This window comes from Chiloscyllium punctatum, chromosome 1 (genome assembly GCF_047496795.1).
Source record: "Chiloscyllium punctatum isolate Juve2018m chromosome 1, sChiPun1.3, whole genome shotgun sequence".
NCBI classification, from domain to species: Eukaryota; Metazoa; Chordata; class Chondrichthyes; order Orectolobiformes; family Hemiscylliidae; genus Chiloscyllium; species Chiloscyllium punctatum.
In genome coordinates, this window is record NC_092739.1 from 116,440,290 (window position 1) to 116,457,728 (window position 17,439).

At 42.1% G+C, this 17,439-nt stretch overlaps 1 protein-coding gene across 14 annotated transcripts in view; it reads right to left on the reverse strand.

Annotated features, from left to right (window-relative positions):
- The window catches only part of celf4 (CUGBP, Elav-like family member 4), a 1,199,286-nt gene that overhangs the window by 333,446 nt on the left and 848,401 nt on the right, over window positions 1-17,439 (reverse strand). For 9 of the 14 annotated variants that reach the window (XR_011960940.1, XR_011960939.1, XM_072573078.1 and 6 more), the window contains exon 4: window positions 17,001-17,129. Coding sequence is in view for 12 of the 14 variants with exons in the window: in XM_072573078.1 (XP_072429179.1) it covers window positions 17,001-17,129 (129 nt within the window). In the remaining 2 variants the exon portion in view is untranslated. The remainder of the gene's footprint in view (window positions 1-17,000; window positions 17,130-17,439) is intronic. The other 5 variants (XM_072573094.1, XM_072573061.1, XM_072573086.1 and 2 more) reach the window with 1 other exon arrangement.

Consider the following 17,439-nt stretch of genomic DNA (forward strand, 5'->3'; position numbering starts at 1 on the left):
GACGGGGAGGGGTGACCTTATCGAGATTTATAGAGGGGCATAGATAGGATAAATAGACAAGGTTTTATTTTTCCCTGGGATGGGGGAGTCCAAAACAAGGGGGCAAAGGTTTAAGATGAGAGGGAAGAATTTTAAAAGGGACCTATGTGGCAACTTTTTTACGCAGATCGTGGTACGTGTATGGAATGAGCTGTCAGAGGAAATGGTGGAGGCTGGTACAATTACAACATTTAAAAGGCATTTGGATGGGTATATGAATAGAAAGGGTTTGGAGGGATATGAACCAAATACTGACAAATGGGACTTAGGTTAATTCAAGATAGCTGGTCAGCATGAATGAGTTGGTCTGAAGGGCCTGTTTCCATGCTGTACAGCTCTCTACCTCTATAAGTCTATCACAATTTACAACACTTCCAAGTTTTGCATCATCTGTAAACTTTGAAATTGACAGGGTGGCTCAGTGGCTCAGTGGTCAGCACTGCTGCCTCACAGCGGCAGGGACTCAGTTTCAGTTCCAATCTCAGATGACTGTTTGCGTGGAGTTTGCGCATTCTCCCTGTGGCTACGTGGGTTTCCTCCGGGTATTCGGTTTCCTTCCAGTTCAAAGATGTGGATTAGCCATGACAAATTGCCCATTTAGTCCGGGATATGTCAGTTAGGTGGATTAGCCATGGGAGGTGCAGGATTGCAGGGATAGGATGGGGTGGGTGAGTTTGGGTGGAATGCTGATTGGAGATTTGGTGTGGATCTGTTGGTCTGAATGGTATGTTTCCACACTGTAGGGATTCTATGGACCCTTGCACATCAAAGTCTAGATCATTAATATACATAATGAAAAATAAGAGTCCCAACACTGGTCCCTGGCAAACTCCTTTACAAATCTGGACAAATGTGAGGTGGTGCATTTTGGAAGGTCAAGTACAGGTGTAAATTATACAGTGAATGGCAGAACCCTTAGGAGTACTGATATGCAGAGGGATCTGGGTGTGCAAGTCCACGGATCACTGAAGGTGCCGGTGCAGATAGATAAGGTTGTAAAAAAGACATGCTTGCCTTCCTAAAGAACAAAGAACCAAGAACATTTACAGCCTAGGAACAGGCCCTTCGGCCCTTCAAGCCTGAGCCGATCCAAATGTACTGTCTAAATCTGTTGGTCAATTCCTAAGCATTTGTATCCCTCTGTTCCCCACCAGACGCATCTGTCCAGACGCATATTAAATTAATCTACCATGCCTGCCTCTACCACCTCTGCTGGCAATGTATTCCGTACACCCACCACCCTCTGTGTGAAGTACTTGCCGTGTGTATTCCCCCTTAAACTTTCCACCTCTCACCTTGAAAGCATGACCTCTCGTTATTGAATCCTTCACGCTGGGAAAAGGCTTGTCTGTCTATACCCTTCATGATTTTGTAAACCTCAATCAGGTCCCCCCTCAATCTCCTTTCTTCTAGTGAAAATAAACCTAACCTATTCAACCTCTCTTCATAGCTAGCACCTTCCATACCAGGCAACATCCTTGTAAACCTTCTCTGCACCCTCTCCAAAGTGTCCACATCCTTTTGGTAATGGGGCGACCAGAACTGTACACAATATTCTAAATGCGGCCGAACCAATGTCTTGTACAATTTTAACATGACTTGCCAGCTTTTATACTCAATACCCCGTCCAATGGAGGCAAGCATACTATATGCCTTCTTGACCACTCTATCCACCTGTGCAGCAACCTTCAGGGTACAATGGACCTGCACTGCCAGATCTCTCTGCCCATCAACTTTTCCCAAGGCTCTTCCATTCATTGTATAACTCACTCTAGAATTAGTCTTGCCTAAATGCATCACCTCACATTTGTCTGGACTGAAAGCCATCTGCCACTTTTCCACCCAACTCTCCAGTCTATCTATATCCTCCTGTATTCTCTGACAGTCCCTTATGCTTTCTGCTACTCCACCAATCTGCAAACTTGCTGATCATACCAACAGTGCCCTCTTCTAGATCATTTATGTATATTATAAACAACAGTGGCCCCAATTCTGACACCTGTGGAACATCACTGGTCACCTTTCTCCATTCGAGAAACTCCCTTCAACTACTACTCTCTGTCTCCTGCTGCTCAACCAGTTATTTATCCACCTAGTTAGAACACCCTGCACACCATGTGACTTCACTTTCTCCATTAGTCTACAATAGGGAACCTTATCAAATGCCTTACTAAAGTCCATGTATATGACATCAACAGCTTCATCCAACAACTTGGTCACTTCCTCGAAGAAGTCTATCAAATTGGTAAGACATGATCTCCCCCACACAAAACCATATTGCCTATCCCTGATAAGCTTACTCTTTTCTAAATATAAATAGATCCTATCCCTCAGTACCTTCTCCAGCAACTTCCCCACCACTGACGTCAGGCTCACTGGTCTGTAGTTACTCGGAATATCCCTACTACCCTTCTTGTACAGGGGGACAACATGAGCAACCCTCTGGCACCTCACATAGATGAGGGAGTCGAAGGGTGGGTCAGTAAATTTGCAGATGATACAAAGATAGGTGGAGTTGTGGACAGTGAGGAGGGCTGTTGTCGGCTGCAGAGGGACTTAGATATGATGCAGAGCTGGGCTGAGGAGTGGCAGATGGAGTTCAACCCTGCCAAGTGTGAGGTTGTCCATTTTGGAAGAACAAATAAGAATGCGGAATACAGGGTTAATGGTAGGGTTCTTGGTCAGGTGGAGGAACAGAGGGATCTTGGGGTCTATGTACATAGATCTTTGAAGGTTGCCACTCAGGTGGATAGAGTTTGTAAGAAGGCCTATGGAGTATTATCGTTCATTAGCAGAGGGATTGAATTCAAGAGTCGTGAAGTGATGTTGCAGCTGTACAGCACTTTGGTTAGGCCACAGTTGGAGTACTGTGTGCAGTTCTGGTCGCCTCACTTTAGGAAAGATGTGGAAGCTTTGGAGAGGGTGCAGAGAAGATTTACCAGGATGTTGCCTGGAATGGAGAGTAGGTCGTATGAGGATAGGTTGAGAGTTCTCGGCCTTTTCTTGTTGGAACGGCGAAGGATGAGGGGTGACTTGATAGAGGTTTATAAGATGATCAGAGGAATAGATAGAGTAGACAGTCAGAAACTTTTTCCCCGGGTACAACAGAGTGTTACAAGGGGGAATAAATTTAAGGTGAAGGGTGGAAGGTATAGGGGAGATGTCAGGGGTGGGTTCTTTACCCAGAGAGTGGTGGGGGCATGGAATGCGCTGCCTGTGGGAGTGGTAGAGTCAGAATCATTGGTGACCTTTAAGCGGCATTTGGATAGGTACATGGATGGGTGCTTAATCTAGGATAGAAGTTCGGCACAACATCGTGGGCCGAAGGGCCTGTTCTGTGCTGTATTGTTCTATGTTCTATGTTCTATGTGTTTAAGGATGCCACAAAGACATCTGTCAGGGCCCCAGCTATTTCCTCTCTCGCCTCCCTCAACAACCTGGGGTCGATCCAATCCAGTCCTGGGGATTTGTCCACCTTAATAACCTCTAGGATATCCAACACATCTTCCCTACTTATGCTAACATGATCCAGACTAATCAAACTTCTATCTCTAATCTCAAGATTCATCATGTTCCTCTCCTCAGTGAACATTGGAAGGGTCATTGAATATACGGATAGACAAGTTATTTTGCAGCTTTATAGAACTTTAATTAGGCTACACCTGGAATATTGTGTACAGCTCTGGTCACCACACTACCAGAAGGACTATCCTGTCCAAAGCATCCAGGGTATCGAAAAGGTTTGATTTGCTAGGACAAATGTTCGGCACAACATCGTGGGCCGAAGGGTCTGTTCTGTGCTGTGCTGTATTGTTCTATGGTTTACCAGGATGTTGCCTGGTATGTGGATTTTAGCTGTGAAGAAAGGTTGGGTTTGTTTTCAGTGGAATATAGGATGTTCAGGGGTGACCTGACAGGGCGGCACGGTGGCACAGTGGTTAGCACTGCTGCCTCACAGCGCCGGAGACCCGGGTTCAATTCCCGCCTCAGGCGACTGACTGTGTGGAGTTTGCACGTTCTCCCTGTGTCTGCGTGGGTTTCCTCCGGGTGCTCCGGTTTCCTCCCACAGTCCAAAGATGTGCAGGTCAGGTGAATTGGCCATGCTAAATTGTCTGTAGTGTTAGGTAAGGGGTTGATGTAGATGTAGGGGTATGGGTGGGTACGCTTCGGCGGGGCGGTGTGGACTTGTTGGGCCGAAGGGCCTGTTTCCACACTGTAAGTAATCTAATCTAAGTTCATAAGATTGTGAATGGCGCGGAAAGTGTGAGACTTTTTCCAAGGGTTGGAGGGGTCAATTACTGGGGGACACCAGTTCAAGGCACGGGGGTAGGAGGTTTAAAAGAGATGTGCGAGGCAAGTTTTTCACACAAAGGGTAGTGAGTGCCTGGAATACACTGCCAGAGGAGGTGGTGGAAGCAGAGACTATAGCAGCATTCAAGGAGCACCTGAATGTGTACATGAATAGCAAGGGAATAGAGGGATAAAGATTATGCAATTGAAGACAATTTTAATATGGAGGGCAGAACATGGCAGCACAGGCTTGGAGGGCCGCAGGGCCTGTTCCTGTGCTGTGTTGTTCTTTATTCCTTGTTCTAGACCTTCCTCTAACCCAAACAATATTGATTGACCTTTACCCTCTGTTTCCTATCATTCAGCCATTTTAATTTCCATGTTGCTGCAGTCTCTTTTATTTGTGAGTTATGATATTCCTCACAAATGTGGCATGCATTCAAATGGTTTCTGGAAATCCATCAACACCACATTAACAGCATAACCCTCACTAACCCTTACTGTTACCTCTTCAAAAACTCCAGCAAGTTAGTTACATATCATTTCCCCTGTAGAGATCCATTTTAACGCTTCTAAATCAACATTTTGAAATCAACAGAATTCCACATTTTTTTCTTTTGATGCCCAGCTCTATCCCAAATAATTGTTTCAGGAATTGAAAGCTGATCATTGAAGCAAAATTGATTGGTCTGTAATTGCTGGGCTCATCCTCACAACCTTTTTTGAACAATGGTGTAAAGTCTGCAATTCTCTTGCTCTATGGCATCCTCCCCAATTCAAGGGAAGATTAGAGCCATAGATTATAGTCAGGGCCCCTGCGATCTTTAATATCCTTGGATGCATGCTATCTGGTCCCAGTCCTTTGTCAACTTTAAACTTCCTCCTTATCAATATCAAACCCAACCTCATTATGTGCCTTAGCTTCTTCCCCTGTCACTATATCTCCCTCTTTATTGAATACAAATGCAATGTATTTGTTCAACAACTAGCCAACTTACTGCCTTTTTACAATCCCTATTTTATCCTACTCTTTCTTTTAGCATCCTTTTTCTTTCAATAAGGGGCTGGTTAACTCAGTTGGCTGGACAGTTGGTTTATAGTACATAGTGATGCCCACAGTGTGGGTTCAGTTCCTACACTGGCTAAGGTTACCATGAGGACTGTCCTTCTCAACCTCTCCCGTTACCTGAGGCGTGGTGACCCTCAGGTTTAACCATACCTGTTCTCTCTCTCTCTTTTTCTCTGTCTCTAATGAGAGAGCAGCTTGTTGATCCAGTCAGACTGTGGTGACTTTACCTTTACTATAAATGTACTGATCTCTTTATGTTGGCCGCCAGGCTTTTTTCAGATTATTGTTTATTACCCTTTTTTTAAAATCATCATCCTAAACTTTACAATGCTCTGATCACTATCTCCTATATATTCTCCTGCTCATACTTGGTTACCTTCTGCTGAACCCTTTATCCATGCCTTTATTACTTCTGCCCTTGTTTATACCAAAGCATTTGATCGGCCTCCTACATTCAACACTGCGTAAACTTAAGCTTATCTAAAACTCAGCTTGGTAACTTTTACCAAGTCTACTTTACGCTTTGTTCCTGTGTTCACCCCATTAACTCCTGCTCAGTAATGGCTTGATTTTAAAATTTTTACCCTTTCTTTCAATCACTCCCCTTTTTTAGCTCTGCAATTTCCTCCAGATTATAAGCTTTTATTTGTCAAGATAAACATTTCTCCTAAACACAACCACACAACTCCTGTCATTTGTATTTGTAGGAACACCAGTGCATTTCCAATTAAAGTCCATTCCAAGCATCAAACTAAATGTAATTAATATGTAATTAAAGAGAAGTGGTGCTGATACATTATTGAGGGAGTGGTAGCTAAGATATTAATTTGGAGAACTATTCAATGCAAAAGTTGTCAGGACTCAAACCTTTAAGATATCTGTGCTTTTCTAATTCTGACCTCTTGGGGTGTTCCCAATTTAAGTTGCTTCACCATTCACCGCGCCTTTATCTGGCAAGGCCCTAACTGGGGAGGTGCCTGCCAAAACCTCTTCATCTCACTATTTCTCTTTCCTCCTTCTGGATACTTCTAAAACCTATTGATAAATTGCTTTGGTCATCTACAGCGTGGATCGTGCCTAGACTTTGTAGAGGGAATGATGATGAAGCTGTCAGCACTGATATTCTTCATTTCACTGAAACTCACAGCAGCTTTGGCAATCCAGAGATAAGCAGCAGATTTTGGAAATTCAGAAGCTGTTTTCCATGATTCCAGGTTTCTCCAGACATTGCAAAACTGCTTTAAAAAAGTTGCATCTTGTTGAACGAGATGCTTAATGCTGTAGTAAATTCACCTCAACCGTCTCAGCAAACAACAGCCATATTTACATTTAAACAGCAGCACTGCACAATAAAACATCCAATAGGAACAGATCAAGAAGGCGGGGCTGAGTTGGAGGTTTGGATCTGGGATGAGGTAAAGGAGGGAAGATAAGGAAACTGATGAAGTCAATGTTGATGCCTTGTGGTTGAAGGGTCCCAAAGCGGAAGATGAGGTGTTCTTCCTCCAGTCTTTGGGTGGCTTGGATTTGGTGATGGGAGAGGCCCAGGACTTGCATGTCCTTAGTGGAGTGGGAGGGGGAGTTGAAGTGGTCAGCCACAGGGCTGTAGTGAGATTGCTTGGTGCGTGTGTCCCAGAGATCTTCCCTGAAGCATTCTGTGAGTTAGCGTCCTGTCTCCCCAATGTAGAGGGGTTATATTGTGTTTGGAATAGTTGTGCCTCTTTGTTCACCATCTGATGCAGTATAAGTTTGGCCATCCCATGTCCTGTGATAATCATACTCAGCCTCATTTCTTAACTCAAATTAAGGCATCAGTCAATCTGCTTGTCTGATGTCTACAGCTTTTGACTCCCTGCACCTTAACTAGAATTTCTGTCTTGGCTATAAGGTTGACACAGTTTTGTCCTGTGTCTAGAGTTGTACAAACGTTGCTTCTGATACCTGCTTTTTCTCTAGTTCTTTGACATTCTCGTGGTCTTGGGACGTCATGTTTAGCTTGTGGTTGTAATCCAAAACTGGTTTGCCTGTTCTTAACTTCCTCCCAATCAACAATTCCACTGGCGAGTACACATTATTCAATGGTATTGTTCTGTAACAGAGTAGTGCTATCTGCCAGTCTGGACTCATATGTATCAGTGACTTCACAGTCATGACTTCTTTTTTTGTCTCTCCATTCATCTAAGAATAAAGTGCAGAACTTGTCACCTGGTTGAGTCCTGTCTCTGAGGTGAATTTCCCAAAATCCTAATTCAATAATACAATACTATGTATCAGTGTTCTGATCAATGAGTCTGCTGTGATTAATTAAATCTTGCCACCTTTATCCATCTTGAAGAATAATCAACGAGGAGCAAATATATATTTGTTCTAAAATTGAACAAATTATTCACCTCTCACATCACCTTTCTAAAAATCTTGATTAACTCTGGCTGTACATGTCTTATGATTGATTGACAAAATGTAATCCTGTATGTCCTTTGATATACCTTGTCACCACACTCGTAGCTGTGCTCTTCACCTACATTTGTGTTACTTAGATGTCTCATGTGAAGTTTCTGAAGGATTTCTCTATGCATCAACTTTGGTATACCCATTCTGTGGTCATACACCAATGAATCTTCTACGATTGCCACTTGTTGTTTTTGTCCCTGGTAACTCTTCAGCACTTGGTCTGCTGGATTACATTTTGATCAACCTTACAGACAAAGCTATCTGACCTTCGTGTACATGTTAGATTTTAAACCTGGAGTAACCCCTTTCTTCCTGCACTTTTGAAAACTTGCTAAAAAAAAATGAGCTGCCAATTCCCAAAGCTTGCCCATAACATCTGTGTTGTGGGGCTGGGAGTAGGTGTGAAGATAACCGACAGGGCACTCATTTAATTTAACTTGCCATCCCTGCTGAAACAACACCCAAAGGGGCATGTAATATCCGGCCCACTGAGTCATATTCTATTCTAGAACTGAATGGAGCAATGATTATCCAACATGATATTAGATACGAGAGACGTTGCAACTAACTGGCTTTGGGATAATTACCAGCATTTTTTATTACAAGAGGGTCCTTTGAAGCTGACAGAGGTAATGGGTGGACAAAGTTAAAAATCACACAACACCAGGTTATAGTCTAACAGGTTTATTTCGAAATGGGAGCTATCTTGAGATTACTTGCATTGATCAAGATGATGGGCAGTAAACTGATTAAAGCCTTAAACTAACTTGTTACACCTACACCACAAGGACCTGCTGAAACCATAGCAGTGGACTAATACAAAATTCTGGGAGAGTTTCCTTAGCTATGCTTTGAGATTTTCCAGTACTCACTGTGTCTAGCAGTACAACAATGCTGTGCTGACAGACTCAAGGCTCCAGCAGTTACATCATTCACTTTCAGACAGAAAATTAGAAAACTAGAGTTTTGCCTAACTAGCTTGCATTGGTGCTCTGAGTTTGTCCGTTGCAGCTGCACCACTTGAAGGAATATAATATGGCATTTTTGTTTTGCAATTTGAAAGAGCAAAGTTCCACATGAAAATTAACAAGCATGAGGGAGACTATCTGTCTTTATTCTGCTTTTCAAGCTAAACCAATTCTAAAGGGCAAAATAGCACCAAAAACAAAATCAAAGAAAAAACAAAAGGCTTTAAAAGTACAATGAATGCCAGACATCCTCTCATCTCAAGACAGAAGTGGGTACTGCAGATGCTGAAAATCAGAGTCTAGATTAAAGTAGTGCTGGAAAAGCACAGCAGGTCAGGCAGCATCCGAGGAGCAGGAAAATCGACACTTCGGGCAAAAGCCCTTCATCAGGAATCTTCTTATCTCAGACAAAGGAGTATGATTCATTATTTTGACCTTTCTATTTTCCATGTACTTATCTGTGGACCAGAAGATTGATTCAAATGAGGAAGGCTCGATGGTATTATGGTTCTCATTCTTTCAGAATACTAAATCAACATTTTAAATTAATTAATAAATATCTTGTCCTCCATCACTCTTTCAGCAAATCTATCTTGCTGTTAATTAGGTACTTGTTTTAAAATTATCCTTCATTACTTGGAAAGAGTGTCCTTCTAATTGAGTGCTTGAGCAAACCTGAAAATATTTTGCGCATGGTCTTGTCTGTTTTATGTGCCTGAATTGCCTGATCAGAACGCAGTTCTCCATCTCGCCTGTTTGTTCCAAATAGTTTATCTTGCTGATGCTGGAGTTCAGCCTCATTATTTTGCTCGATAGCATCTCTCGTTTCATCATATGTCATAAATGATTAAAGAATTGTTGAGCTTTACCTTATTCTTTGAAGTCTTCAACTGGTTTGGTAATTCAGAATTTGATGTTGTTTTTTGGCCAACTGATACTATTTTGCACATGGTGAGCAATGAGTCAATTGGCTTTCCAGTGCAACTTCTAGTTTTTTTTCAATCAACCTCTTCAGTGATGTTATGAACTCAGGTGGGACTTGAGAGACTTGGCCCCAGAGGTAGTAACACTACCACTGCCCCACATTCAGACACAGCTCTGGGGTAGGTGAGACTTGAAGCTACAGCATAAAGGCTTTTAATGTTGAATAGTATCTTGGTAAGGTGCTCCCTGGTGCAAACTGGTAACATCTAATTAGCATATTTCAGTCCTTGAAGGGATTCATTTCAGGTCTAAATGTAGCTTTGCTGTTTAAGGTATTGGAAAATTATTTTGGTATCATACTTTAGATGTAACATTATGTTGATTTCTAACTCTGTCTTAGTATTCTCCCTCTTTTTATGATCTGCTTCTGAATAATCAAATGAATCATGGAACCTCTGCAGTGTGGCAGCAGCCATTTGGCCCACTGAGTCCACACTAACCCTCCGAAAAGCATCTCACCCAGACCCATCCCTCTCCCCTATCCCTGTAACCCTGCCTATCCCATGGCTAATCCACTTAACCTACACATCCCTGGACACTATGAGCAATTTAGCATGGCCACTCCACCTAACCTGCACATCTTTGGGTGGTAGGAGGAAGCCGGAGCATCTGGAAGAAACTTGTGCAGATATGGGGAGAATGTGCAAACTCTATATATAGTCAGTCACTTGAGGGTACATTCGAACTCAGGTCCCGAGTGCTGTGAGGCAGCAGTGCTAACAACTGAGCCACCGTGCTGCCATTGCCATGTGGTCATGATCATGCTTCTATCTCCCAGAATGGTGTATCTTTCTTTATCTTTCTGTCAATTTTTCTATTAATCCATGCTAGTGTACATTTGCTTGCTTTACCTGAGCATTTAGATAAGTATTCATCCTGCAATCTCTGTGTAAGATTTCTTCAAAGATTCCCCCATTGACAGATTTGTTTTTGAGAGCTTGGCCCTTCTAAATAACTTGAAACTTGGCTAAAATTGTACGAAGGGTGAGACTATGTAGTCACATTAATTCCAAAATCAGCTTGTGCTGTGGTCATTGCTTAATAATTCAGATATTGCTCGAATCGTGATTGGTTATACACAACTCTTAAAGTAAGCTGTCTCTTGTGGCTTCCTGATGGACTTGAGTAGATTGTCACATGGGCATTATGAATCTTCTGTCATTATCAAAACTATCTGATTATCTTCACAAAATGCTTATCCTGTGCTTGTTTTCCAAGTTGAAAATCTACCTGACTACATCAAGAATAATGTGAGTGACATTGATGAGATCTGAGTTGTTCTCAGACTGGTTAATCTCCAATCAGCATTATCTTTTTTTTCACTCAGTCTTCTATCATTAATACAAAATAAAAAAATCAATTTGCTTATTTTGACCCTTAAATCTACAGAAAGCTCCCTAAGGAAATGGACTCTAGACTGAGACTGCCATTTTTCAGAGGTATATCGGATAATGGGTTCAGTTCCACAATAGATTAAGCTGTGGCTGTCAAATCCCTACATAATGTCTGTCTTTTAACAGCCACCAGAGAATGGGCATTCATATTAAATTCAAACACACCCCTCCATAAGTATAAGTGCACTAATTTGAAAATACACTTGACCAAAATATTTAAAAAAAACTTTAAGGTTACTCAAAAGTGATATTGCTTACCAGTTTAAACTAAATAAACCTTCAAAATAATAACTGTATGTAAGATGTAATGCCTCTGTGGAGAAAGTATAACAGTGGTAATCTCTGGCTCAGCAAACCAGAGGCTAACACTCTGGACATTGGGATCAAATCCTACCAGAGCAGCTGGTGGAGTTTACAGTCAATTAACATATCTGGAATTGACAGCTTGTCTCAGCATGGTGGCCATGAAAGCAATGTCAATTGAGAAAAAAATCAACCCTTTGCTTCCCTAACTAGGGAAAGAAATCTCCCATCGTTTTTAGCATCCGGGGAGAGAGAAACAGAGTTAATGTTTTGCTTCTGGTGTGACACGTCTTCAGAACAAGGTCCCATTCTGACGAAGGGTCATACTGGACTTGAGAAGTGTTAACTCTGCTTCTAGTCTCCACAGTTGCTGCCAGACCTATTGAGTTTCTCCAGTAGTTGTTGTGGTTCTGTTCGCCGAGCTGGGAATTTGTCTTGCAAACGTTTCGTCCCCTGTCTAGGTGACATCCTCAGTGCTTGGGAGCCTCCTGTGAAGCGCTTCTGTGCTGTTTCCTCCGGCATTTATAGTGGCCTGTCTCTGCCGCTTCCAGTTGTCGGTTCGAGCTGTCCACTGTAGTGGCCGGTATATTGGGTCCAGGTCGATGTGTTTGTTGATAGAGTCTGTGGATGAGTGCCATGCCTCTAGGAATTCCTTGGCTGTTCTCTGTTTGGCTTGCCCTATAATGGTAGTGTTGTCCCAGTCGAATTCATGTTGCTTGTCGTTTGTGTGTGTGGCTACTAAGGATAGCTGGTCGTGTCGTTTCGTGGCTAGTTGGTGTTCGTGTATACGGATCGTTAACTGTCTTCCTGTTTGTCCGATGTAGTGTTTTCTGCAGTCCTTGCATGGGATTTTGTACACTACATTAGTTTTGCTCATGACAAACAGGAAGACAGTTAACGATCCGTATACACAAACACCAACTAGCCACGAAACGACACGACCAGCTATCCTTAGTAGCCACACACACAAACGACAAGCAACATGAATTCGACTGGGACAACACTACCATTATAGGGCAAGCCAAACAGAGAACAGCCAAGGAATTCCTAGAGGCATGGCACTCATCCACAGACTCTATCAACAAACACATCGACCTGGACCCAATATACCGGATACTACAGCGGACAGCTCGAACTGACAACCGGAAGCGGCAGAGACAGGCCACTATAAATACCGGAGAAAACAGCACAGAAGCGCTTCACAGGCGGCTCCCAAGCACTGAGGATGTCACCTAGACAGGGGACGAAACGTCTGCAACACAAATTCCCAGCTCGGCGAACAGAACCACAACAACGAGCACCCGAGCTACAAATCTTCTACCAAACTTTCTCCAGTAGTGTCTGTGTCTGGTTTCAGATTCAAGCATCTACAGTATTTTGCTCTTAATCCTTACTAGATCCAGCCTACACCTGTCTCCAGATTCACTGCAATATGATTGACTCTTGACTGCCCTCTGAAATGGCCTTGTAAGCCACTCAAATGATGGGCAACAAATGCTAGCCTTGCCAATGACACCTAAAACTCATGAAAGAATAAATGATACGCAATTAAGTATCATAATTTCTGCAGCAAAATTATGCATTGACATTAATTAGTGTTAACAATTATTTTTCTTCAGCTTTATTCTCTGCCTTTTTTTAGAACTTTTGGATAACCTCATTGTCATGAATCGTTCTATCAAGTAATGGAGTGCTGCGTCCCAATTAGCCAATCATTATGATGTTCTGAAGTAAATACTTCATTCCTCTGAACACGATGCTAATAGCATGCTAGCAATTTTATTAAGTCAGTTCATAGACAATCTTGTTTTCTCTCTCATCTTTTCGTTTTGTACCTCTGCTTCTTTCCTATCTTCTTCCTTCTCTCCCGCTTTATCCTTCTTTTTCCGATGATCAGATGTGCAATATGACTTCAGTTTTGTGTTGCTGTGCCTTACTTGTTTTTTTCAAACTAATAACTGATGGAGTTCCAAGGCAATAACACATTGATAAGCTGCAGGTGATATAATAAATCATAAAAATGTAACTTGAGCAATCATACCTGATCAAGGATAAGTAGGAAGGTAGAATTGGGAACCACAGTCAGGCGGGTGAAAGTGAGGACTGCAGATGCTGGAGATCAGAGTCAAGATTAGAGTGCTGCTGGAAAAGCACAGCAGGTCAGGCAGCATCCGAGGAGCAGGAAAATTGACTTTTCGGGTAAAAGGCCTTCATCAGGAAAGCCCTTCCTGATCAAGACCTTTTGCCCGAAACATTGATTTTCCTGCTCCTCTGATGCTGTCTGACCTGCTGTGCTTTTCCAGCACCTCTCTAATCTTGACTGGGATCAGATCAGCCGAGATCTTACGGAATGCTAGAGTAGACGTGAGGGGCTGAATGGCTTACAGCTGCTTCTATTTGTATGTATGTTTGTACATACATATATAATTGAACATATAAGATATTGCTGCTGGCTCTTAGTATTCTCATTCTTATAATCAACTAGATTATACAGCATTTCATTGACATTGTTTGGATAAATGCAAGGTATTGCATTTTGGTAAAACAAGCAAAGGCAGGGCTTACAGAGCTAGTGGCATGGCGAAAGCATTTTAACATGCTTGCCTTCATTGGTCCAAATGTCGAGTAGGGGAGATTATATATCAGTGAGGCCACTTTGAAGTACTGATAGGAGGTTGACGGGTGACCTTATAGGTTTATAAAATCATGAGAGCATTAATAAGGTGAATAGCAAAGGCCTTTTCCCTGGAGTGGGTGAGTTCAAAACCAGGGAGCATATTTTTAAGGTGAGAGGGGAAAGATTTAAAAGGGACCTAAGAGTCAACTTTTTCACACAGAAGATGGTTTGTATGTGGCAGGAACTGCCAAAAGAAGCAGTAGATTCATGTACAGTCACATTTAAAAGACATTTAGACACCCTTAAGGTCTAAAGAAAGGTTTAGAGGGATATGGGCCACAAAACAGACAAGTGGGAACAGTTTAGTTTTGGAAATGTGGTCAATATGGACAAGTTGGACCAACAGGTCTGCTTCCATGTCATCGTGATTGTAGCAAGGTCAGCCAGGTGGACTCATAGAATATGAGTTCCCTGATTGGGGTTGTTAACCTGGTCCAATCGGGGACCCCTGGCTGACAGATTTAAACAGGAGTGTCAGCGGTTCTGTTCACTCTGAGAGCTGGCTCTGACGAAGCCAGACCAGTGCCAAGTCCTATACATGTGTAAATAAGGGGTGACTTGGTGATGGAATACTGGCCCTTATGGAGTTATTTCATGTTTGCAGAATGTATTTTCTTTAAAGCCAAATTTATGCAATTTACTACAGAGACGACTTCTTACAACATATCGCTGCCTCCAATCCCTCTTCCCAAAAGCTCATCTGATTCTGATTGAAACTTACAGAATACTGAGAGGCTTGGAAAGAGTGGATATGGAGAAGATATTTCCATTAGGACCCAAGGGCACAGCCTCAGACTGAAGGGACAACCCTTTAATACTGAGATGATGGGGAATTTCTTTAGCCAGAGTGCAGTTAATCATTGAGTGTACTTAAGACTGAGATAGATAGATTTTTAATTGGTAAGGGAGTCAAGGATTATGGGAAAAGAACAAAGAACATTACAGCACAGGAAAAGGCCCTTCAGCCCTACAAGCCTGCGCCGATCCAGATCCTCTATCTAAACCTACTGTTTATTTTCTCAGGATCTGTATCCCTTTGCTCCCCACCCATTCATGTATCTGCCAAGATATATCTGAAATGATGCTATCGTTCCTGCCCCTACCACATCTGCTGGCAACACATTCCAGACACCCAACACCCTCTGTGTGGAGATCTTTCCACACATATCTCCCCTAAACTTATCCCCTCTTACTTTGAACTCGTGACCCCAAGTAATTGAGCCCCTACTCTGGGAAAAAAGTTCCTTGCTATTCACTCTGTCTATATCTCTCATGATTTTGTAGGCCTCAATCAGGTCCCCCCTCAACCTCCTTCTTTCCAATGAAAATAATCCCAGTCTACTCAACCTCTCCTCATAGCTAGCACACTCCATACCAGGCAACTTCCTATGAACCTCCTCTGCACCCTCGCCAAAGCATCCACATCATTCTGGTAATGTGGCAATGAGAACTGTATGCAGTATTCCAAATGTGGCCAAACCAAAGTCTTATACAACTGTAACATGACCTGCCAATTCATGTACTCAATACCCATTCCGATGAAGGAAAGCATACCATATGCCTTCTTGACCACTCTACTGACCTGTGTTGCCACCTTCAGGGTAAAATGGACCTGAACACCCAGATCTCTCTGTACATCAATTTTCCCCAGGACTTTTCCATTTACTATATAAAAGGCAGGTAACTGGGATTGAGAAAAATATTAGCCAGGATTGATTGGCAGAGCAGACTTGATGGGCTGAATGGCCTAATTCTACTCCTATACCTTTTGTCTTATGGTCATATGGTCATCAATTTAATGGAGAGTTGCCATTAGATTAAAATTAATTTGAGCTTTAGTCCAGTTGCCTGCCAGATACAAAATTATGAACACTCGAATCAAGTAAGCCATGCAAAGAAATTAAACCAATGAGAAAAGTCTATATTTTCTCTAAGGATATAGGTCAAAACTGGATAAAATGAATTATGATCTATTTGAATTGTGGAATTGACTCATTGACTGAATAGCCAACAGATGTTCCGACATTACTGTACTCATTGGTACACTGCAAGCCATTCCTGATTTCTACTAAATTGAGAAAAACTGAATTCAATTTCCCTCGGAGAACTGGGGAAAAAAAAATCGGCAAAAGTTCCTGCTTGTGATTACTGTCCAGCTAGAAAGTATACACATGTGATATGGTGACAGTGTCCCTACCTCTGAGCCAGGAGGTTTGGGTTCAGGTTCCACCTGCTCCAGAGGTGTATCTCTGAACAGGTTGATCAGTAAATATCTACACATGAGCATGGGGAAACCCCAATCCATGATGCCAGGTATTGTTGAGCAGCATACGATTGCTCACTGTCAAGGCATGGAATTAAAGAACATCCATTGAACATGGAAGTGCTTCTGGAATCGTGGACAAGAAAGGTTTGTCAACTTTGGGAGACACACAGGGGAAGAGGAAATGAAGACAGTACACCCACATTCCATCAAATGGTTGAGAAGTACTCAACTGTGGCAAATAGAATGATTCATTCGTGTCAGGTAAACATCTTCATCCACTCTGTGGATTGATTATGGCTCTTTTGTTTTGATTTTAATCATTAACATTTCCCTGTTCTCAGATAACAATGGCCTTTTAAATATTTTTGCTTTATGAAACAACAATTCTTTCACGGTCAAAGAGAATAACATATTGGTTAAATACTAAAGAGAATGTATCTGCGTCATCAAGTAACCCATCACCATTCTGAGGTCTAGTTTAAATCACACCCTGTTGCTGTAAGAAAGTTGTTCAGTTGCTAGAAGGCATGTTTTTTACACTGAAGTATTGCTGTCTTACCTTTGCTATTTCCATCAGGCCCTCGAAGGATTGTGCATTCCTCAATGTTACCGAAAGCTTCAAATAGTCTGCGTACGTCCTCCTCTGACTGTTGCTTGTTCAGCATGCCCACAAACAATTTTCTGTCTTCTGGAACAAAAGTTAAAGGTGCTTACCAAATCCTTGCTGGTTCACGCTATTACATTTAGTAATATCATTTAAATCCTGCATCTCAAATATATCTATCCTGTCATTCTTTACCATTTTGTTTTGGGAAATATTCACTTTAAAACACAGATGGTGTGACCATTTCTGTTTAATCATATGAAATATATATACAAATTAGAGATTTCTCCATATAAATATGTCAGTTATAAAAAAAAGCATTCACAAACAAAATGTTATTGCTGAATACATTATAATGCCTGTTTGATATATTTTAAGATAGTTTCATCAGAAG